This window comes from Sus scrofa, chromosome 7, assembly GCF_054392235.1.
Source record: "Sus scrofa isolate SSC_HxYL_T2T_F1_AM1 chromosome 7, Sscrofa_HxYL_maternal_Yorkshire_Landrace_v2.0, whole genome shotgun sequence".
NCBI classification, from domain to species: Eukaryota; Metazoa; Chordata; class Mammalia; order Artiodactyla; family Suidae; genus Sus; species Sus scrofa.
Genome location: NC_139389.1, coordinates 86432268 through 86456328, shown reverse-complemented (window position 1 = coordinate 86456328; position 24061 = coordinate 86432268). Strand labels below are relative to the sequence as shown.

Below are 24061 nucleotides of genomic sequence, written 5' to 3'. Positions count from 1 at the left end.
ATACTTTGTGTTACTTCTGAGTGTACTGTTACCACGATTATTTGATGGGTGTTGATTAATTGTAAACAAACTATGGTGGGGTGATAGGTAAGGTGCTGATAAACGCTAACTTGCCCATTTCATGTGATCAGATCTTATTAACATCTCTGTCTCTCAGGTGATTTTAACCTCCTTGACCCTGCGGGAAAACCCAATGGATCTGTTCAGGTGCAACTGGATTGGAAGTCTTGCTACCTTCCCCCGGAGAGCTTCCCCAAAGGAGAAACTCAGAGTGAGGAGGATACCAAGGACAGTTTAGAGACCTCAGATGAAGAGAAAGATGCTTCCTTTCTTCCCCGGGCAGCAGATCTCCACAGATTTGAGGAAAACAGTATTAAAATTGGGGTAAAAGATTCCTTCTGTGAATGTCCTATGTTCTGCAAATTTAATCTGCACCCTTCATAATGCTGTGAGGCTATTGATGGAGCAGAATCCTGGGTTTTACTGTGAGGAGGAGAGAGAGATGGCCTCTCAGCTATGTGGCAGGAGGAAACTGAGGTTTAATGCCAGCTCACAAATCCCTTCCTTGTATATCAAGGCTGTTAAACTATCACCTTGTAAGGCTGTCTCTGATCCTTCCAATTAGGACCAGATGATACCTGTTGAGATTCCCATTGAAGCTGGCCAGTATCAAGCTAAGAGAAAACCACCTCAGGTGGGAGAAAGAAAGGAAAGGGGGCACCAGGTTGCAGGCTACTCAAGAAGAAAACATGGCAAGAGAACAGGCATCCAAGGAAAGAACAGAATGGAGTATCTTAGTCGTAACATCTTAAATGGAAATACACTACAGGTAAGGCCTTAGAAATCTTGAAGAAGTAAAATATGGGTTGGGGAGTTCCCTTCGTGGTGCAGTGGTTAACGAATCCGACTAGGAACCATGAGGTTGCGGGTTCGGTCCCTGCCCTTTCTCAGTGGGTTGACGATCCGGCGTTGCCGTGAGCTGTGGTGTAGGTCGCAGACGCGGCTTGGATCCTGTGTTGCTGTGGCTCTGGCGTAGGCTGGTGGCTACAGCTCCAATTGGATCCCTAGCCTGGGAACCTCCATATGCCGCTGGAGTGGCCCAAGAAATAGCAAAAAAAAAAAAAAAAAAATGGGTTGAAGTGCCCCCAAATGTATTATTCTCAGAGGCAGAAGCAGGCACACAAGATAAACAGTAGTTATGACTTTTTGTGGCTAGGACATGTTTCCACAACCGTGAGTAGTTTAATAATCCTCTGGACTGTCCATTTCAGTGTAATTTAATTCAATAGGTTATGTGCCCTGCAACTTTGGTACCACAGTCTTAACCAGGCCACTCCAACTGTAATCAAGATAAAGAACAAGCATTTATTGAATACTATGTGCTTGATACTGCCTTTTCTCCATAGGAAACTGGATTAGTTACTATGTGGCCTAAAATATATATGCGTGTGTATATGAGATTATAAGTATATATTGTAATATTTTATAATATATTTACATTATTGTAATTTATATTGTATTACTTATAGAAACAATAATATGCAGTATTAATTTTATTTTACTATATTTATACAATATACTTACATATAATTATATTTGAATCTGAAGCAGGTGAACTACACTGAATTGAAATTCTCAGGGCTTAAGATCTCCACAGATGATGGTTTAAAAAAACAGCAAAAAGAAGAGGAAATGACATCATCCCACTCAGCATGGGTGCAAAAGGAAGCCCTGCATCATGTGAATGGTATTGTCTTGCTAAATCTGATTTTCCTATGTAATCACTGATTTATTTTATCAAGCTGGTTATTCACTTTTCTTCTTTCATTTTGCATTGCTAAACTTTTCAGGCAAAATTAATACTGAGGACCCAAATCTTGGTTTTACATTACAAGTGTGCTGGTTTGGCCAATCAAGCTGTAATTCTCAAAGTAGCTTTCTATGTATTTAATCTAGCTAGCTAGTCAGTTTAGCTAGCAAGTATAAAATATTAATTCACCTAGGGTCTTGTGCATTATGATTATAAAGAAATAAGAGGAGGAGGTGGTTGGGTCATTTGTGAAGTTAATCCAAATTTCTTTCTTTCTTTTCTTTTTTTTTTTTTTTTAGGGCCGCACCCAGGGCACATGGAAGTTTCCAGGCTAGGTGTCGAATCAGAGCCACAGCTGCCAGTCACAGCCACAGCAACCTGGGATCAGAGCCGTGTCTGTGACCTACACCACAGCTCACAGCAACTCCAGATCCTTAACCCACTGAGCTAGGCCAGGGATCGAACTTGCATCCTCATGAACACTAGTCTGATTAGATTCCGCTGAGCCACAACGGGAACTCCCCCAAATTTCTTTTTAAAATAAGGCAAGGCTTTTTGTTACAGTGAAAAGTAGACACAATTGATTTCAGGTTATAATAACAGCAAATTAGGTAATTCAGACCAACTCTCCCATTGATGACAGTTGAAAAGCTAACGTTAATATGTTTTTTTAAAATCCTGATGTTTCTTAAAAGCATTAAAGGGCCAATAAGGGAGGGAGGAATCACCTGGCCTAATAGGGGGGTGATGACTGGAGCTCAGAGAAGTGAGCTGGAATTACTTCAACCCTAGGACACTTCTGGTCTGGAAGAAGCAATGCAGAGATAGAACCATGTTTTTGGTGGAATTTTGGGGTGGAGAAATGGGATACAATCTGAGTCTGGTTTCTGCCCAGCATAGAAAAGTGTCTGCCCAGAGCAGAATTTCACAGTGTGGTCTGGCCCTCTGATGGCAGCACTGTTCTGAGTCTCTTACCCTTTGAGAGGCAGAACTGGGCTTTGGGCACTTTCAGGCTACAGGGACAAGACCTGACCTGAAGCCCACCAGGACTCCAGACATTGAAGTTAATGAAACACAACCTGCACAACAGCTGTGTTTACTACCTTCATGAAGGTAAAAGCCGAACTTTAAAATTATTAGCAAGAAACTGGGGCTGTGAAAATTGATATTATAAGTTTTTAAAGACATACTGTTTTAAAATAATTTCCAAAATAATTTCAAACTTATTATATAAGAGCTACATGAATAAGACAAAAAATTCACATAAACCCTTCATACAAATTCATCAACTTTTAACATTTTTCCACATTTTGCTTTTTTTTTTTTTGTGACTATTCCTTGAGAATAATTTTCAAATATCATGCTCCCTTATTCCTGTATATTTCAGTTAGGAAAAGGATATTATTAACCACAGTACAATTATCAAGTTTGCAAATTTAACATGGATACATTATCACCCAACGTCCAGTCCATTTTTCAGAATATGTCAATTATCTCAATAATATTCATTATATCAGGCTTTCCCCCCACTTCATTTAATCTAGGATCATACATTGCATTCAGTCATACATTCCTTTCATCTGGAACAGTTCCTCTTCTTTGTCTTTCATGATGTTGACATTTTGAAGAGTAGATGAGCTATTTTGCAGAGTGTGCCTCAATTTGGATTTGTCTGAAGTTTCTTCATTGTTTGATTCAGGTTATGGTATTTTTTATAGGAATACCACAGAAGTGATATTGTGTCCTTCTCACTGGATAACATTAGGAGGTACCTGATGCTAGTTTGTGCAGTTACTGGTAATGTTAACTTTGATCACTTGGCTAAGAAAGCATCTCTCACATTTTTCCATCATAAAGTAATCTATGAGAAGATGTTTTGAGTCTATATAAATATCTTATTCTTCATCAGATTTCACCTAATAATTTTTGCATCCATTTATGTAGGTTTTCTTGCCTGAGTCAGTTAGAAAATGTTTGCTAAATACATTTCAGGGAGTTCAAGTCATGGCTCAGCATTAATGAACTCAACTAGTATCCATGAAGACTCAGGTTCAATCCCTGGCCTCAATCAGTGGGTTAAAAGATCTAGGGTTGCTGTGAGCTGTGGTGTAGGTGGCAGACATGGCTCAGATCTGGTATTGCTGTGGCTGTGATTCCACCCCTAGCCTGGGAACTTCCATATGCCATGGGTGTGGCCCTAAAAGACAAAACAAAACAAAAACAAAAAAGAAAGGAAAAAAGTCTTTGCAGGTGTAATTACAAATCTTGAGATGAGATTATCTTGGGTTATCAAAGTAGATTCTAACCCAATGAAAGTGTACTTATTAGAGACACACAGAGATACAGAGGCAGAAGAGAAGGAAGCAGTATGACCACAGAGTTAAGAAATTGGAGTGATATGGCAGGAGGAGTGCCTGGAGCCACCAGAAGCTGGAAAAGATAAAGGGAAAAAGGAAAAGACAGATAGTCTTCTGGAGTGAGCACAGACTTGATTATGGATGTCTAGCCTCTAGACTTGGTGAGAGAAGAAATTTTTTCTTTCTTTTGTGAATGCTTTCACCTTTATTTCTGTGAGATACTGGAGTTCCCCTCATGGCTCAGCGGTTAGCAAACCTGAATAGTATCCAGGAAGATGCGGGTTTGATCTCTGGCCTTGCTCAGTGGGGTAAGGATCCGGTGTTGCCATGAGCTGTGGGGTAGGTCTCGGATGTGGCTCAGATCTGGTGTTGCTGTGGCTGTGGTGTAGGCTGGCAGCTGTAGCTCTGATTGGACTCCTAGCCTGGGAACCTCCATATGCCGCAGATTCAGCCCTGAAAAGACAAAAAAAAAAAAAAAGGAGACAAAAAATAAAATAAAATACTACTTGAGATACTGAGTTCCCACTGTAGTGCAGTGGGTTAAATATCCAGCATGTTTCCCAGCTCTGGCTTGGATTCAGTCCCTGGCCTGGAAACTTCCATATGCTGCTGGTACAATAAAAAAAAAAAAAAAAAATTACTCGAACAGACATTTCATTCATAACAAGGTTAAGTGACTTGTACCTGTTTTATGTAAAACAGAAGCACAACCAAGGCTAGCATAACTTCTGGCCCAGCAACTGACATCACTGAAAGAACTCATAAGAAGTTCACTAAGGAGTTCCTGTTGTGGCACAGTGGAAATGAATCCGACTAGGAAACATGAGGTTTCAGGTTCAATCCCTGGCCTCACTCAGTGGGTTAAGGATCCAGTGGTGCCATGAGCTGTAGTGTAGGTCGCAGATGCAGCTCGGATCTGGTGTTGCTGTGGCTGTGGCGTAAGCTGGCAGCTATAGCTCTGATTGGACCCCTACCCTGGGAACATCCATATGCCACAGGTGTGGCCCTAAAATGCAAAAAAAAAAAAAAAAAAAAAAAAAAAATCACTAAAACCTTGAAGACCTATTACTTTCTTGTAGAATGAATGACTCTTCAGAAAAAAAGACATGAAGGATAAAATGAGGTGGTCTAATCTACATTCATTTAAATGTAGGAGAAGAGAAAGCAGGAGGGCAGAGGCAATATTTAAAGCAATATATCTAATTCATATCTTCATTCAGAAAACAAAGTCATGAAAAGGTCTGTTTCCTCTGGGATCTTAACTGTCACTCTCAATAGTCAGTTGTGGGTTGCTTTCTTCAGTTTCTTTTGGCGACTTCTGGATTTGAGCATCAGATTCATCTATCTAATCTGAATGTCCATCAGGGACAGTTTTGAAATTTCAAGGCTTCACACAGAATCTTTACTTCACTATACCCCCAAGGAATTTCTGGCCTGGGAGCAGGTTCTGGTTGCTGCTGAGGTAGACAAGAAGTTTGGACAACTGAAAGCAGTGGTGGTGCATCCCCTCAGGTTACACAGTGGTTTCTTTTTTTCTTAATGGAAGTATAGTTATGTACTATATTATAGAAATTACGAGTGTGCTATGTAGTGATTCACAATTTGGAAATGTTATACTCCATTTATAGTTATAAAATATTGGCTATATTCCCTGTGTTGTACAGTATACCCTTGTAGCTTATTTATTTTATACATAGTAGTTTGTACTTCTTAGTCCCTACCCCTACCTTAGCCTCCCTCCCTTTCCTTTACTCACTAGTAACCACTAGTTTGTTCTTTATATCTGCGTTTGTTACTTTTTTGTTCACTAGTTTATTTTTTAGATTCCACACACATATGTGATACCATACTATATTTGTCTGACAGTTCCCTTAGTATAATAACCTCCAAGACCATCTATGCTGTTACAAATGGCAAAATCTCTTTCTTTTCTTTTCTTTTTTTTTTTTTTTTTGCTTTTTAGGCATATGGTACCTACAGCATATGGAAGTTCCCAAGCTAGGGGTCGAATCTAAGCTGCAGCTGCCAGTCTACACTACAGCCACAGCAACATGTAATCCTAACCATGTCTGTGACCTACACCACAGCTCATGGCAATGTGGGATCCTTAACCCACTGAGTGGGGCCAGGAATTGAACCTGCATCTTCATGGATACTAGTTGGGTTCGTTACCACTGAGCTATGACAGGAACTCCAGGTTTCATTCTTCTTAATGGCTGAGTAGTAATGCATTGTGTGTGCAATCTCACATCTTCTTTATCCATTCATCTGTCAATGAACACTCTGATTGCTTCCATATCTTGTCAACTGTAAATTATACTGCTGTGAATATTGGGATGCATGTATCTTGAATTAGTGATTTGAGCTGGTTTTTTTTTTTTTTTCCAGATATATACACAGGAGTGGAATTGGGTCACGTGATAGTTCTATTCTTAGTTCTTTGAGAAAATTCTATATTGCTTTCCACAGTAGCTACACCAGTTTACATTCCCACCAACAATGTGCAAGTTTCTTTTTTCTCCATATCCTCACCAATATTTGTTATTTGTGTTCTTTTTGATGCTAGCCATTCTGATAGCTGTGAGGTGATATCTCATTGTGGTTTTTTAACTGAAGTATAGTTATTTACAGCATTGTGTTTCAGGTGTATAGAAAAGTGATTTGGTTGCATTTTTTTTTAGATAATTTTCCACCATAGGTTATAATAAGATATTAAATATACAATAAATCCTTGCTTGTGTTATACAGTAAATTCTTGTTTGTTGTGTATTTTATGTATAGTAGTTTGTTTCTGTTAATCTCATACTCCTAATTTATCCCTCCTCTACTGCCTTTCACCTTTGGTTACCATAACTTTGTTTTCTATGTCTGTGAGTCTGTTTTCTATGTCTGTGAGTCTGTTTCCATTTTGTAAATAATCTATTTGCATTTTTTTTTAGATTCCACATATAAGTGATACCATATGATATTTATCTTTCTCTTTTTTCAATATTTATTATTTTATTTTATATAATGATTTTTATTTTTTTATCTTTTTCTGTCTTACTTCACTTAGTATGATAATCTCTAGATCCATCCATGTTGCCGCAAATGGTATTATTTCATTCTTTTTATGGCTGAGTAATATTCCATTGTATATATGTACAATGTCTCCTTTATTCGTTCCTCTGTGATGGACATTTAGGGTGCTTCCATGTTTTGGCTACTGTAAATAGTGCTTTAATGAACATTGAAGCGCATATCTTTTTGAATTACGTTTTTCTCCAGATATATGCCCAGGAGTGGGATTACTGGATCATAGAGTAGGTTTTTTTTGGGGGGGGGTTGTTTGTTTTGTTTTGTTTTTGGTCTTTTTAGGGCTGCACCTGCGGCATATGGAGGTTCCCAGGCTAAGGGTCCAGTTGGAGCTACAGCTGCTGGCCTACACCACAGCCACATCAATGCAGGATCTGTGCCACATCTACGATATACACCACAGCTCATGGCAACGCCGGATCCTTAACCCTCCAAGCGAGGCCAGGGATCAAACCCGAAACCTCATTGTTCCAAGTCAGATTAATTTCCACTGTACCACGATGGGAACTGCACATACGGTAGTTTTATTTTTAGTTTTTAAAGAGTCGACATTCTGTTCTCCATGTGATTATACTAATTTACATTCCCACAAATAGTGTAGAACGGTTCCCTTTCTTCCCAAACTCTCTCCAGCATTTGTTATTTGTAGACTTTAACGATGGTTATTCTGACCGGTGTGAGGTGGTATCTCATTGTGGTTTTGATTTGCATTTTTCTGATAATTAGCAATGTTGAGCTTCTTTTCATGTGCCTGTTGGCCATTGTCTGTCTTCTTTGGAGAAATGTCTCTTTAGGTCTTCTGCCCATTTTTCAGTTGGATGTTTGTTTTTTTGTGGTTGAGTTGTATGAGCTGTTTGTATATTTTGGAAATTAAGCCCTTGTCAGCTGCATCGTTTATAAATATTTTCTCCTATTCTATAGGTTGCCTGTTTGTTCTGTTTATGGTTTCCTTTGCTGTGCAAAAGCTTGGGAGTTTGACTAGATACCATTTGTTTATTTTTGCTTTTATTTCTATTGCTTTGGGAGACTGACCTAAGAAAACATTGGTACGATTTATGTCACAGAATGTTTTGCCTATGATCTTTTCTGGGAGTTTTATGGTATCACGTCTTATGTTTAGTCTTTAAGTCATTTTGAGTATATTTTTGTGTATATTTTGAGTATATTTTTTGAGTATATTTTTATGTAGGGTGTGAAGGAGTGTTCTAACTTCATTGATTTACATGCAGCTGTTCAATTTTCCCAGCACTTGCTGAAGAGACTGTATATTTCCCACTATATATTCTTGCCTCCTTTGTCAAAGATTAATTGACCATAGGTGTCTGGGTTTATTTCTAGGTTCTCTATTCTGTTCCATTGGTACTGTTTTTGTACCAGTACCACACTGTCTTGATTGCTGTGGCTTTGTAATATTGCCTGAAGTCTGGGAGAGTTATGCCTCCTGCTTGGTTTTTGTTCCTCAGGATTGCTTTGGCAATTCTGGGACTTTTATGGTTCCATATAAAATTTTGGGTGGTTTGTTCTAGTTCTGTGAAAAACTAGATAATTTGATAGGGATTGCACTGAATCTGTAGATTGCTTTTGGTAGTATGGCCATTTTTACAACATTAATTTTTCTAACCCAGGAGCATGGAATATCTTTCCATTTCTTTGAATCCTCTTTTATTTCCTTAATTAATGTCATATAGTCCTCCTAGGTCAGGATTATTCCTAGGTATTTAATTTTTTTGAGTGAAATTTTGAAAGGTATTTTATTTTTATATTCCTTTTCTAATATTTCATTGTTAATATACAAAAATGCAACCAATTTCTGAATGTTAATATTGTATCCTGCTGCTTTGCTGAATTTGTTGATCAGTTCAAGTAGTTTTGTGTGGAGTCCATAGAGTTTCCTATATGTAGTATCATATCATCTGCATAGAGTGACAATTTTATCCCTTCTCTTCAAATTTGGATACCTTTTATTTCTTTTGTTTGATTGCTGTGGCTAGGACTTCCTATACTATGTTAAATAAAAGTAGTGAGAGTGGGAGTTCCCGTCGTGGCGCAGTGGTTAACAAGTCCGACTAGGAACCGTGATGTTGCGGGTTTGATCTCTGGCCTTGCTCAGTGGGTTAATGATCCGGCATTGAGCTGTGGTGTAGGTCACAGACACAGCTCGGATCCTGTGCTGCTGTGGCTCTGGTGTAGGCTGGCATCTACAGCTCCGATTCGACCCCTAGCCTGGGAATCTCCGCATGCCGCAGGAGCGGCCCAAGAAATGGCAAAAAGACAAAAAAAAAAAAAAAAAAAAAAAGTGAGAGTGGGCATACTTGTCTTGTTCCAGATTTTAGTGGGGAGGCTTTCAGCTTTTCTCCATTGAGTGTTATATTTGCTGTGGGTTTGTCATAAATGGCTTTTATTATGTTAAGGTATGTTCCCTCTATACCCACCTTGGTAAGAGGTTTTTTGTTTGTTTGTTTGTTGCTTTTTAGGGCTGCACTAATGGCATGAAAAGTTCCCAGGCTAGGGGTTGAATGTGAGCTGTAGTTGCTAGCCTAAAGCACAACTCACAGCAACTCCAGATCCTTAACACACTGAGCAAGGCCAGAGATCAAACCTGCATCCTCATGGATACTGGTCAGATTCATTTCTGTGAGCCATGATGGGAACTCCTGGTAAGAGTTTTTATCATGAATGGATCTTGGATTTTGTCAAATGCTTTTTCAGCATCTATTGAGATTATCATGTGGTTTCTTACTTTTATTTTGTTAATGTGGTGTATGACATTGATTGCTTTGTGTATGTTGAACCGTTCTTGTGAACTGGGGATGAATCCCACTTGGTCATTATGTATGATCTTTTTTTATATATTGTTGGATTCAGTTAGCTAAAATTTTGAGGATTTTTGTGTCCATATTCATCAAAGATATTGGCCTTATTCTGCAGTATCTTTTGGTATTAGGGTGATGTTGCTTCATAGAATGTCTTTGGGAGTGTTCCTTTTGGAAAAGTTCAAGAAGGATGGGTATAAGTTTTTCTTTGTAAGTTTGGTAAAATCTGCCTGTAAAGCCATTTGGTCCTGGACTTTTGTTTGTAGGGAGTATTTTATTCAATTTCACTTCTAGTGATTGGTCTGTTCATTTGATCTATTTCATCTTTTCAACTGAATCGTTTTGGCAGGCTGTATATCTCTAGAAAGTTGTCCATTTCTTCTAGGTTGTCAAATTTGTTGGCATATGATTGTTCAATAGTATTATTTTTATTTTTTTGTATTTCTGCAGTATTCATTGTGATTTCTCTTTTTTCATTTCTTATTTTGTTTATTTTGGTTTTTCTCTCTTCTTCTTGGTGAGTCTGGCCAGAGGTTTGTCAATTTTTTTTTTTTTTTTAGCATTTAAAAAATTTATTGTTGATTTAGGTTTGTCAATTTTGTTTCCCCTTTCAAAGAACCAGCTCTTGGTTTTATTGATTTTTTTTTCCCATTGTTTTTTGAATCTCTATTTTGTTGATTTCTTCTCTGATCTTTATGATATCCTTCCTTCTGCTGACTTTAGATTTTGTTTGTTCTTCTTTCTCTAATTCTTTTAGGTGATAGATTAAGTTGTTGATTTGAGATTTTTCTACTTTTTTGAGGAAGGCCTGAATTACTATGAACTTCCATCTAAGAACTGCTTTTGCAGCATCGCATAGATTTTGAATGGTTGTGTTTTCATCATCGTTTGTTTTGAGGTATTTTTAAATTTCCCTTTTGATTTCCTCATTGACACAATGGTTTTTTAGTAGCACGTTGTTTAGTATCCATATAGTCAGTTTTTTCTCGTTTCTTTTCCTGTGTTTGATTTCTAGTTTCATGCCATTGTGGTCAGAGAATATACTTGAAATAATGCCTAACACTCTTGAATTTGTTGAGGTTAATTTTGTGCTCTTGTATGTGATCAATCCTTGAGAATGTTCCATGTACACTTGTGAAGAATGTATATTCTGATTTTTTTGGATTTAATGTCTTGAAAATGTCAATTAAGTCTAACTTTTCTGTTGTGTCCTTTAGGTTCTCTGTTGTCGTATTGATTTTCTGTCTAGAGGATCTGTCCGTTGATGTGAGTGGGGTGTGAAAGTCTCCTACTATGATTGTATTCCCATCAATTTCTCCTTTTATGTCTGATAGTGTTTGTTGTATGTATTTGGGTGCTTCTATATTAGGGGATTATATTGATGATTATAATATCCTCTTCTTGAATGGTCCTTTTACCATTAAATACTGTCCTTCTTTGTCTTTCTTTATGGCCTTCGTTTTAATGTCTCTTTTGTCTTATATGAGTATTGCAACTCCAGCTTTCCTTTCTTATCCACTGACATGAACTATCTTTTCCCATCCCCTCACTTTCAATCTCTATGTGACCTTTGGCCTAAAGTGAGTCTCTTGTAGACAGTAGATCATAGATTTTTGGTTTTTTATCCAATCTGCCACCCCGTGTCATTTGATTGGAGCATTCAGTCCACTGACATTTAAGGTAATTATTGATAAAAATGTATGTATTGCCATTTTAAACCTTGTTTTCCAGTTGATGCTTTGTTTCTCCTTTTTCCTTTATTTTTTTGGTTGGATGATTTCCACTTTTTTTATGCTTGAGTACTTTTCTTTTTAGTTTTTGTGAATGTAATGTTTGGTTTTTATTTGTGGTTGACCTGTCAATGCCGGATCTTTAACCCACTGATTGAGGCCAGGGATCAAACCTGAATCTTCATGGATACTAGTCAGGTTCATTACTACTGAGCCAAGATGGGAACTCCCAATGCATTTTCCACAAAATTTCCAAAACCATTTAATGGGAAAATCTAATCTTTCCAATTAATGGTTATGGGACAGTCATATCTACAAACAGGAGAAAAAAGTGAACTGAGAGCCTTACCTCACAGCATGTATAAAAATTAACCAAAATAGACCATAAATCTAAATATTAGAATCAAAACCAAAACTATTTGTTTCTAAAAGAAAACTTTGGATAAAATATTTGACCTTAGATTAGACAAATATTTCATACATATGACACAAGAATGATCCATAAAATAAAAAATTGATAATTTAGACTTGGGCAAAATAAAGCATATATGCTCTTGAAAGGAAACCATTAAGAAAATGAAAAGATAAGCTACAAACTAGGAGAGAATATCTACAAATTACATTATTGATAAAGGACTTGCATCTATAATCTATAAAGAACTCTTACGACTCAATAATAGGATGATTCAATTTAGAGGGGTCAACAGATTTGGGAGTTCCCATCTTGGCTCAGTGGAAACGAATCTGACTGGTATCCATGAGGAGGAAGGTTCGATCCCTGGCTTCTCTCGGTGGGTTAAGGATTTGGTATTGCCATGAGCTGTGGTGTAGGTTGCAGACACAGCTCAGATCTGGTGTTTCTGTAGTTTTATACATTACTAGTGGGAGTGTAAAACGGTATAACCACTTTGAAAAATATTTGACTGTTTCTTAAAAAGTTAAACATAATGTTTACAACCCAGCAATTTTAGTCTTAAGTATCTACCCAAGAGAAATGAAAACATTTGTCTACCCAAAGACTTGAACGCAAATACTCATAGCAGCATTATTCTTCATTATTCAGAGTAAGGAAATTGTTCTTAAATAAGAAACAAAATGCAGGGAGTTCCTGTTGTGGTTCAGTGGGTTATGACCCTACTAGTATCCATAAGGATGTGGGTTTGATCCCTGGCCTCACTCAGTGGGTTAAGGACCAGCATAGCCATGAGCTGTGGTGTAGGTCACAGATGTGGCTCAGATCCCATATGGCTGTGGTGCAGGCTGGCAGCTACAGCTTCAATTTGACCCCTAGCCTGGGAACTTCCATATGCCACAGGTGCAGCCCTTAAGTAAAAGAAACAAAATGTACTAATCATAACAAAAAATATTGATAATATTGATTATCTTAAAAATAAGAATTTCTGTTCAGCAAGAGATTAAGCAGGCCAGCTGCAGAGTGGAAAAGACATTTACAATACATATACCTTAACTCCTGTTTCTCTCTTTTTCTTTCTCTCTCTTCAAAAGTGAACCCTGTGTGTTTGGCAAGCTTCTGAATAAATGAATCTTTGAAAAAGAGGATTTGATTCTTGGTAAATTCAGCCAAAATATAGGTACTTAGAACTAGTGACCAGACAGTGGATTGAGCGTGTAGGTACTGGTCTTTCCTGCATTAGATGGGGTGCTCTGAAACAGTTCTGTAACTCTGGTCTCTTCTCTGGCAGGTAAAGAATCCCGTGAACAAGCTTCTGAAGTCAGTGAAGCACAAACTACAGACAGTGATGAGATAGTAACACCTGTGTCTCAGAAATGTCCTAAGGCAGTAAGTACACTGGGGTAATCATTGAGGGTGCACAGAGATTGTAAGCAATGATGCTGTGCTTAATGGCTATGCGTATGAAGTTCAAATCCAGTTTTAATGAACCAAACAGGAAATTCAAGTTATTTAGTTAAATTTCTGTTTGCCAGTGAATGGAAGTGCATTGATATAGCCAGATGAAAGTGTAATTTTCATGATTTGGTATAAATAAGGACTGACTGCAATACTTCTCCCCCTACTTGGATCCTTTGTCTGCCTCCTTCATTGTACACAATGATTCATCCCAGCCTAAGAGATGCCCTTTTTTTTTTGCTTTTTAGGGCAGCACACATGGCATATGGAGGTTCCCAGGCTAGGAGTCAAATCGGAGCTACAGCTGCCGACCTATGCCACAGCCACAGCAACGCCAGATCCGAGCCACGTCTGTGACCTACACCACAGTTCACGGCAATGCCGGATCCTTAACCCACTGAGTGAGGCCAGGGATCGAATCTGCAACCTCGTGGTTCCTAGTCAGATTTGTTTCTGCTGTGCCACGATAGGAACTCCAAGAGATGCCCCTTTTTAAAATCTACCTAAAAAGAGCAGGTTTACTTTGGGAGTTGGAGGCTGGAAGACAGGACAGGATTCTTTGCAGGAGGGTTGAGAGATAATTCAGTTTCTAAAGGTTTTTGCCCAACCATTAAAACCTGTAATGACAGTTGTTTATTAAACATTTTGGCTTCACATCTCTTTCAGAATTAATGGAGAATACACACACACACACACACACACACATTTGAATAAATATCCACAGCTATATTCACAGTCATCATATTGGACTCTTGTGAGGTTATAAATGACATAGAAACCAATCACTCTTTCAAGCTGATAGAATGCTCCCTGGTACATTTGCAGGCACTCAGTAAATATTTGTTGCATTAGTGACTGAATGAAAGATTAAAATCTAATTGAGGATTATGAACTTCATTAGAAACAATAAAGAAAAGCATAAGGTGACCCAGAATTAAATGGGTAGATTATGTGATACAAACTCTAAGGTTTGGAGTTCCCATCATGGCTTGGTGGAAAAGAACCCGACTAGTATCCATGAGGGTTCGATCCCTGGTCTTGCTCAATGGGTTAAGGATCCAGCATTGCTGAGAACTGTGGTGTAGGTCCCAGCCACAGCTCGGACCTGGTGTTGCTGTTGCCGTGGCTGTGGTAGAGGCCAGCAGCTACAGCTCCAATTAGACCCCTAGCCTGGGAACCTCCATGTGTCATGGGTATGGCCCTAAAAAGACAAAATAAAATAAACTCTAAGGTTTGTAAGGAATTCAGAAAAGGAAAATTATTGCTGCTTTTTTAGAGGTCAGAAAACTCTTCCTTGAAAGTCAGAACTTGTACTGAGAATTTACAAGAAATTGAAGGATATCAGAGTGTGGAGAAACTCAAAATCAGTAGATTCCAGCAGTTAAAAATTTATTTTCCGAACTTTTATCTGTCATATTTTTAAAGATATTATGTAATTAATATCTTGAAAAATGTTTGTAAGACAGATCACAGCCATAGAGATCATAAAGGTGAAGAAAACTCAGTGATGTGTCCAGGATTATATGGGTAATTGGTGAAAGAGCTGGTGGTACTTGAGTCAGGAAGTTTCTAAACCATGCACTTCTCAAGGCAGCGCCCAAAGCAGCCGTCTGATCAGCAAATTGTGGAACTACAAGTCAGACAGTGACATTAAAAATTACTACCCCAAATTAAAGGCTCTTAAATGAAGATCTCCTGTTAGAATATCTTTGTGTATCCCCAAATATTACTCAACAAACTAAATGTGAAAACTGATCCCATTTATTAGTGGGACATTGGTGTTGTTTTCTAATTAAACTTATAACATAGACACACTTAAACTCAATCTTTTCCGTATTTCAAAATAGCTGGGCATGAACGATGGAAGGGATTGAAGATCCAGACAGTACTTGAGCTCTGTCTGTCTTCTCCCAGGGGTCAGCCAGAGTAATGGAGGAGGCGAGAGAGCGTAGTGTTCAGGAGCATGGAAACATGGTTCAGAGAGATGTTCTGATCCAGACTCTGCTATTACTGTCTATGCCACTTGCCCAGAGTTATTTAACCTCTACTAGGTTTTATTTCCTCATCTGTAAAGTGGGATTTTTTTTTTTTTTTTGTCTTTTTGCCATTTCTTGGGCCACTCCCGCGGCATATGGAGGTTCCCAGGCTAGGGGTCGAATTGGAGCTGTAGCCACTGGCCTACGCCAGAGCCACAGCAACACTGGATCCGAGCCGCGTCTGCGACCTACACCACAGCTCACAGCCCACTGAGCAAGGGCAGGGACCGAACCCGCAACCTCATGGTTCCTAGTTGGATTGTTAACCACTGCGCCACGACGGGAACTCCAAGTGGGAATTTTTTTGTTGTAGTATAGTTTACAATAGTTTACAATGCTTCAAGTGTATAGCAAAGTGATTCACACATACACATGCACATGCACACATTCTTTTTTAGTTTTTTTTTTCCATTATAGGTTATTACAAGATATTGAATGTGGTTCTCAGAATTCCTCTTGTGGCTCAGAGGATTAAGAACCCAACTAGTATCCGTGAGGATGTGGATTTGATGCCTGGCCTCACTCAGTGGGTTAAGGATCTGGCATTGGCAGAGGTGGCATAGGTCTCAGATGAGGCTCAGATCTGGCGCGGCTGTGGCTGTGGGTATAGTTGTGATTTGATCCCTAGCCTGGGAACCTCCATGTGCTGCAGGTGTAGCCCTAAAAAGGCAAAAAAAAAAAATAATAATAATAATATAATTCTTTATGCTGTTCAGTAGGTCCTTGTTGTTTATCTGCTTAAATATAGTAGTGTGTATCTGTTAATGCCAAACTTCTAATTTATTCCCCACCCCCTTCCATAACCTAAGTTTGTTTTCTCTGTGAGGCTATTTCTGTTTTGTAAATAAGTTCATTAGTATTCTTTTTTAAGATTCCACGTATAAGTGACATTGTATGATGTTTGTCTTTCTCTGTCTAGCTTACTTCACTTAGTGTGATAATCTCTAGGTTCATCCATATTCCTGCAATTAGCATTACTTCATTCTTTTTATGGCTGAATAATATCCTATTGCATGGAGTTCCTGCTGTGGTACAGTGGGTTAAGAATCCAACTGAAGTAGCTTGGGTCACTGAGGAGGAATGAATGAGTTCAAACCCTGGCCTAGTGCAGTGGGTTAAAGGATCTGGTGTTGCCACATCTGTGGCATAGGTTGTACCTGCAACTCATATGGAATCCCTGGCCTGAGAACTTCCATGTGCCATGGATGCAGCCATTAAAAAAATTCTATTGTATATATAGACCACATCTTCTTATCTGTTCATCTATTGATGGACATTTAGATTGCTTCCATGTCTTGGCTATTGTAAATAATGCTGCTATAAATATTATGATTTTAAAGTGGTAATATTTAGTATGCACACCTTATAGCAATGTAGCAAGATTTAAATAAGGTAATATGTGATAATGGTTTAATGCAGTTATCACTTAATACATTTGAGACAAATTAAGCACTAAATGACAGTGATGATGATGTTGATGTTGGCAGTAGTTCTCAAATGCAAGCTTCTATGATCTGGTAGTAGCCCTTATAAGAAAGGACTAGGCCCTAAGGGGAGGGGATTGTGGCAGAGGGGTGTCATTTCCCATCTACCTGCCAGGTCAGTTATTCAATTGTTAAAACAGTACAACTTAAGGAAGACCTTTCCAAAATGCCTTTCCCATGTACTGTTAAAAAACAAAACAATCACAGTACATTTGGATCTTTAATTCCCTCTTTTTGAGTCCATAATTAGGACAATTTCTGTATCATGGGATGTGTGTAGGATTCTTCCCCAGGAAGATATGTCTGATAATCAGTATAGAGTTCCTAAAGGCTTTCTGTACTTATTTTACTCCTAAGAATCCTCAGGAAAAGTTCTCAACTCAAACCTCATGGTTTCCTCTGGATGAAACTCCATTCCTTGTCTTAGGACTCAATCTTCCACTCTGGACCATGTAAAACTTTACCTTCCCCTTCTCAACAGCTCCTAGTGAGAAGTGAACAGTCATTTCCATTTGCTCTGTGGCTTCAGGTCTTTTAGCCATAGTGTATGTCAAGAATCTCAAGGTTTATTCTCTTTTCTTGTACTCTCAATTCTAGAGGTCAAAGATGTCCTAATTCCTTATTGAGCTCTTAACTTCTAAGCCACAATGGAAACTCCCTGTTTCTGTTTTCTAAATAAATTCATTTGTATTATTATTATTATTATTTTGCTTTTTAGGGCTGCACCCATGACATGTGGAGATTCCCAGGCCAGTGATCAGTTGGAGCTATAGCTGCCAGCCTACACCACAGCCACAGCAATGCAGGATCTGAGCCACATCTGCGACCTACTCCACAGCTCAGGGCAATGCCAGATCCTTAACCCACTGAGCAAGTCCAGGGATGGAACCTGCATCCTCATGGATGCCAGTCAGGTTCGTTAACTGCTGAGCCACAACAGGAACTTCTGTATTATTTTTTAGATTGCACATATAAATAATATCATATAGTACTGTCCTTTTTTTGTCTGACTTACTTCATTAAGTATAAAATTATCTAGGTCCATCCATGTTTTTGCTAATGGCATTATTTCATTCTTCTTTATGGCTAAGAAATATTCCTCTGTGCGTGGGTGGGTGTGTGTGGGAGAGAGAGAGAGAGAGACATCTTAAACTAATCATCTTTTGGTGGGGTTTTGGGTTATTTCCATATCTTCACTATTGTAAATAATACTGCTATGAACATTGGGGTGCATGTATCTTTTCAAATTACAGGTTTCCTTTTTTCTGGATATTTATACCAGGAATGGTATTGTGGGATCATTTGGTAGCTCTCTTTTTAATTTTTAAAGGAAACTCCATGCTGTTTTCCATAGTGGCTATACCAATTTATATCCGCCCAGCAATGCAGGAAGGTTCCATTTTCTCCACTCCCTCTTCAGTATTATTTGTAGACTTTGATTCTAGCAACGTTGAGCATCTTTTCATGTGCCTTGTTGGCCATTTCTATGTCTTCCTTGGAGAAATGCCTATTTATGTGTTCTGCCCACTTTTTTTTTTTTTCCTCCTTTTTAAGGCTGTGCTTACGGCGTATGGAAGTTTCCAGGCTAGAGGTTGAATCAGAGCCACAGCTGCCAGCCTACACCATAGTCACAGCAACATGGGATCCAAGCTGCATCTGTGACCTCTGCAGCAGCTTGTGACAATGCCAGATCCTTAACCCACTGAGCGAGATCAGGGATTGAACCTCCTCATGGATACTAGTCAAGTTCTTAACCTGCTGAGCCACAGTGGGAACTCTTGCCCATTTTTTGGATTCAGTTATTTGTGTTTTCACTATTGAGCTGTAAGAGCTGTTTATATACTTTGGATATTAATCCCTTGTCAGCCACAATTTGGACAAATATTTTCTCCCATTTAGTAGATTGTCCTTTTGTTTTGTTGATGGTTTCCATTGCTGTGCAAAGGCTTTTATATTTGATTAGGATCCATCTGTTTACTTTTATTTCTTTTGCCTTGGGAGACTGATCTAAGAAAATATCACTATGATTTATGTCAGATAATGTTTTGCCTGTATTCTCCTCTAGGAGTTATATGGTGTCATGTGTTATATTTAGGTCTTTAAATCATGTTGAGTTTATTTTTGTATATGGTGTGAGGGAGTGTTCTACAAATAGCTGTCCAGATTTCCCAACTCCAATTGTTGAAGAGACTGTCTTTTCTGCATTGTATATTATTGCTACTTTTGAATAGATTAATTGATTGTAAGTGTGTGTATTTATTTCTGGCCTTTATTCTCTTCCATTGATTTATATTTCTGTTTTTGTGTCAGTAGCATTCTATTTTGATTGCTGTAGCTTTGTAGTATACAAACAGAAATTCTTCCAGTTTTGTTGTTTTTCCTCAGGATTGCAGTTATGGGCAATCATGGGTCTTTGTGCTTCCATATAAATTTTAGGATTAATTTTTCCAGTTCTGTGAAAAACATCATGAGTATTTTGAGAGTGATTGCATTAAATCTGTTAATTGTTTTAGGTGGTATGTTCATTTAGACAATATTAATTCTTCCAATCCAAGATTATGGGATATCTTTTTATTTCTTTAAGTCATCTTCAGTTTCCTCTATCAATGTTCTATAGCTTTTAGCATATAGGTCTGTCACCTCCTTGATTAAGTTTATCCCTAGGCATTTGGGGGTGTTTTGACAAAATTTTATTTTATTTTTTAATTAAAAAAATTTTGGGAGTTCCCGTCGTGGCGCAGTGGTTAACGAATCCAACTAGGAACCATGAGGTTGCGGGTTCAGTCCCTGCCCTTGATCCCTGCCCTTGCTCAGTGGGCTGTGAGCTGTGGTGTAGGTTGCAGACGCGGCTCAGATCTCGCGTTGCTGTGGCTCTGGCATAGGCCTGTGGCTACAGCTCCGATTCGACCCCTAGCCTGGGAACCTCCATATGCCGCGGGAGCGGCCCAAAGAAATAGCAAAAAGACAAAAAAAAAAAAAAATTGATGGCTGCACCTGTGGCATATGGAAGTTTCCAGGCCAGGAACTGAATATGAGCTGCAGCTGCAACCTACACCATAGCTATGGCAATGCTGGTTCCTTAACCACTGCACCAGGCTGGGTATTGAACCTGCATTGCCACAGAGATGATGCAATAGCCTTAACCTACTGTGCAACATCAGGAACTCCTGACACAATTTTATTTTTATTTTTATGTTTTTGCTTTTTAGAGCCTCACCCATGGCATGCGGAGGTTCCCAGGCTAGGGGTCCAATCGGAGCTACACCTGCCAGCCTACACCACAGCCACAGCAACATCAGATCAGAGCCAGGTTTGCAACCTACACTACAGGTCACGATAACACTGGATCCTTAACCCACTGACCAAAACTAGGAATCGCACCGAAACCTCATAGTTCCTAGTCAGATTCGTTTCTGCTAGGCCACAAGGGAACTCCTCCTGACACAATTTAAAAGGGGAAATTTTTTTTACCTTAACTTTCTGATATTATCATTTTTGTGTTATAAAATACAACAGATTTCTGTATTTTAATCTTATGTCCTGCTACCTTGCTGAATTAATTTCTTAGTTTTAATAATATTTGTGTGGAGACCCTAGGCTTCTCTACTCTATAGAATATGTCATCTGTGAATCATGACAGTTTTACCTCTTCCTTGCCAATGTGAATACCTTTTTTTTCCTTTTCTTGTATGGTTGCCATGGCTGGGTTTTCTCATACTTTATTGAATGAAAGTGGTGAGAGTGAACATCATTGTCTTGTTCCTGAATTTAGCAGGGAGGCTTTCAGCTTTTTACTGTTGAGTATTATGTTAACTGTGGGTTCATCATAATGGCTTTTATTATGTTGAGATATGTCCACTTTTGCAAGAGTTTTTATTGTGAATAGACGTTAAATTTTGTTAAATGCCTTTTCTGTGCCTATTGAGATGATCAGGTGGTTTTTGTCCTTTTTTAAAATTTTTTTTATTTTTATTTTTGTTGTTGTTGTTGTTGCTATTTCTTGGGCCGCTCCCACGGCATATGGAGGTTCCCAGGCTAGGGGTTGAATCGGAGCTGCAGCCACCAGCCTACGCCAGAGCCACAGCAACGCGGGATCCGAGCCGCGTCTGCAACCTACACCACAGCTCACGGCAACGCCGGATCGTTTAACCCACTGAGCAAGGGCAGGGACCGACCCCGCAACCTCATGGTTCCTAGTCGGATTCGTTAACCACTGCGCCACGACGGGAACTCCAAAGCTTTTTCTTTTTTTGTCTTTTTGCTATTTCTTGAGCCGCTCCCTCGGCATATGGAGGTTCCCAGGCTAGGGGTCCAATCGGAGCTACAACCTACACCAGCTCACGGAAACACTGGATCGTTAACCCACTGAGCAAGGGCAGGGACCGAACCCGCAACCTCATGGTTCCTAGTCGGATTCGTTAACCACTGCGCCACAACGGGAACTCTAAAAATTTTTTAATTTTTTTGTCAGTGTGTTCTATCACATTGATTGATTTGCATATGTTGAAATATCCCTGTGACCCTGGAATGAATATAACTTGATTATGGCGTAATTGTTGGATTCAGTTTCCTAATATTTTGTTGAGACTTTTTGCATCTACACTTATCAAAAATACTGGCCTGTAATTTTTTTTCTTTGTAGTGTCTTTGTCTTGTTTTGCTATCATAATAATGATGATGGTTTCATAGAATGAATTTGAGTGTATTCCCTCCTCTTCAGTTTTTTTGGGACTAGTTTGACAAGGACAGGCACAAGTTCTCCTTGTATTTTGGTAGAATTTCCCAGTGAAGCTTGTCTGGTCCTAGATTTTTATTTGCAGAGAATTTTTTTTCATTATAGATTTTATTTTACCTCTAGTGATTGGTTTGTTCAAATTACCTGTTTCTTTTTGACTCAGTTTTGACAGGATCTATGTTTCTAGAAACGTGTCCATTTTTTCCTAGATGTCCAATTTTTTGGCATATGACTTCATAGTTTTTTCTGCAGTATCAGTTGTTATTTCTCCACTTTCATATTTTGTTTACTTGGGTCCTCACTTTTTTCCCATTACGACTTGCTAGAGGTTTTTTTGTTTTTTGGTTTTTTTTTTTGTCTTTTTGACTTTTCTAGGGCCGCTCCCACGGCATATGGAGGTTCCCAGGCTAGGGGTCCAATCGGAGCTGTAGATGCCAGCCTACGCCAGAGCCACAGCAATGCGGGATCTGAGCCGCGTCTGCGACCACAGCTCATGGCAATGCTGGATCCTTAACCCACTGAGCAAGGGCAGGGACCGAACCCGCAACCTCATGGTTCCTAGTCGGATTCGTTAACCACTGCGCCATGATAGGAACTCCAGACTTGCTAGAGGTTTGTTGATTTTTTGGGGTTCTTTAAAAGAAATAGTTCTTAGTTTACTTTTCTATCTCTTATTTACTTCCTCTCTGATCTTTTTTCTTTTCCCTTCCTTCCTTTTTGTCCTTTTGGGGCTGCACCTGCAGCATATGGAAGTTCCCAGGCTAGAGGTTGAATTGGACCTATAGACCTGCTGGCCTATGCCACAGCCACACCAGATCCAACCTATGTCTGTGACCTATACCACAGCTCACAGCAGTGCTGGATCCTTTAATCCACTGAGTGAGGCCAGGGATTGAACCCGAGTCTTTGTGGATACCAGTCAAGTTTGTTAACACTGAGCCACGAAGGGAACCCCCCCCCCCTTTTTTTTTTTTAAATCCGTGCCTGTAGCATAGGAAGTTCCTGGGCCATAGATTGTACCTGAGCCACTGCAGTGACAATGCCACATCTTTAGCCTGCTATGCAACAAGGGAACTCCTTTTCTCAGCTTTTTTTTTTTTTTTTTTTTTTTTTTTTTTTGTCTTTTTGACTTTTCTAGGGCCGCTCCCGTGGCATATGGATGTTCCCAGGCTAGGGGTCCAATCGGAGCTGTAGATGCCAGCCTACACTACGCAGCCTACGCAAATGGATGTTCCCAGGCTAGGGGTCCAATCGGAGCTGTAGATGCCAGCCTACGCCAGAGCCACAGCAAAACTCGGGATCCGAGCTGCGTCTGCAACCTACACCACAGCTCACAGCCCACTGAGCAAGGGCAGGGACCGAACCCGCAACCTCATGGTTCCTAGTCGGATTCGTTAACCACTGCGCCACAATGGGAACTTCTCTCTCAGCTTTCTTCTTTCCCTCCTCCTGCTGTCTTTGGATTTTGCTTGTTCTTCTTTTTCTAATTCTTTTAGGTGGTAGATTAGGTTGTTTGAGATTTTTCTTATTTCTTGATGAATACCTGAATTAACTTCTGTCTTAGGATTTTATTGTTGCATTACATAGATTTTGTAAGATTGTATTTTCATTTTTGTTTGTCTCAGTGTATTTTCTGATTTCTTCTTTGATTTCATCATTGACCCATTAGTTTTTTAGTTGCATGTTGCTTAGTTCCCATGTCTTTGTTCTTTTCCCATTTTTATTTTTGTGGTTAATTTCTAGTTTTATGCTGTTGTCAGAAAAGACACTTGATTTCTATTCTCTTAAATTTGTTGAGGCTTGTTTTTTGACTTAGCATGTGGTCTATCCTAGAAAATGTTTTATGCATTCTTGAAGAGAATTTATATTCTATTTTTTTCTTTTTATAGCTGCACCTGTGGCATATGGAAGTTCCCAGGCTAGGAGTCAAATCAGAGCTACAGCTACTGACCTATGCTACAGCCACGGCAATACCATATCTGAGCCACATCTGCAGCCTATGCCACAGCTTGGGGCAATGCCGGATCCTTAACACACTGAGCAAGGCCAGGCCTTGAACCTGCATTCTTATGGAGACTAGGTCAGGTTCTTAACCCTCTGAGCCACAATGGGAACTCAGAATTACATTCTGTTTTTAGTGGGTATAGTGTC

At 39.1% G+C, this 24061-nt stretch overlaps 1 protein-coding gene across 9 annotated transcripts in view; it reads left to right on the top strand.

Annotated features, from left to right (window-relative positions):
- RPGRIP1 (RPGR interacting protein 1) overlaps positions 1 to 24061 on the top strand; it is a 106085-nt gene that overhangs the window by 57767 nt on the left and 24257 nt on the right. For 6 of the 9 annotated variants that reach the window (XR_014810890.1, XM_084969291.1, XM_084969290.1 and 3 more), the window contains 4 exons: positions 158 to 384; positions 626 to 829; positions 1609 to 1747; positions 13489 to 13586. Coding sequence is in view for 8 of the 9 variants with exons in the window: in XM_084969291.1 (XP_084825417.1) it covers positions 158 to 384; positions 626 to 829; positions 1609 to 1747; positions 13489 to 13586 (668 nt within the window). In the remaining variant the exon portion in view is untranslated. The remainder of the gene's footprint in view (positions 1 to 157; positions 385 to 625; positions 830 to 1608; positions 1748 to 13488; positions 13587 to 24061) is intronic. The other 3 variants (XM_084969294.1, XM_084969293.1, XM_084969292.1) reach the window with 1 other exon arrangement.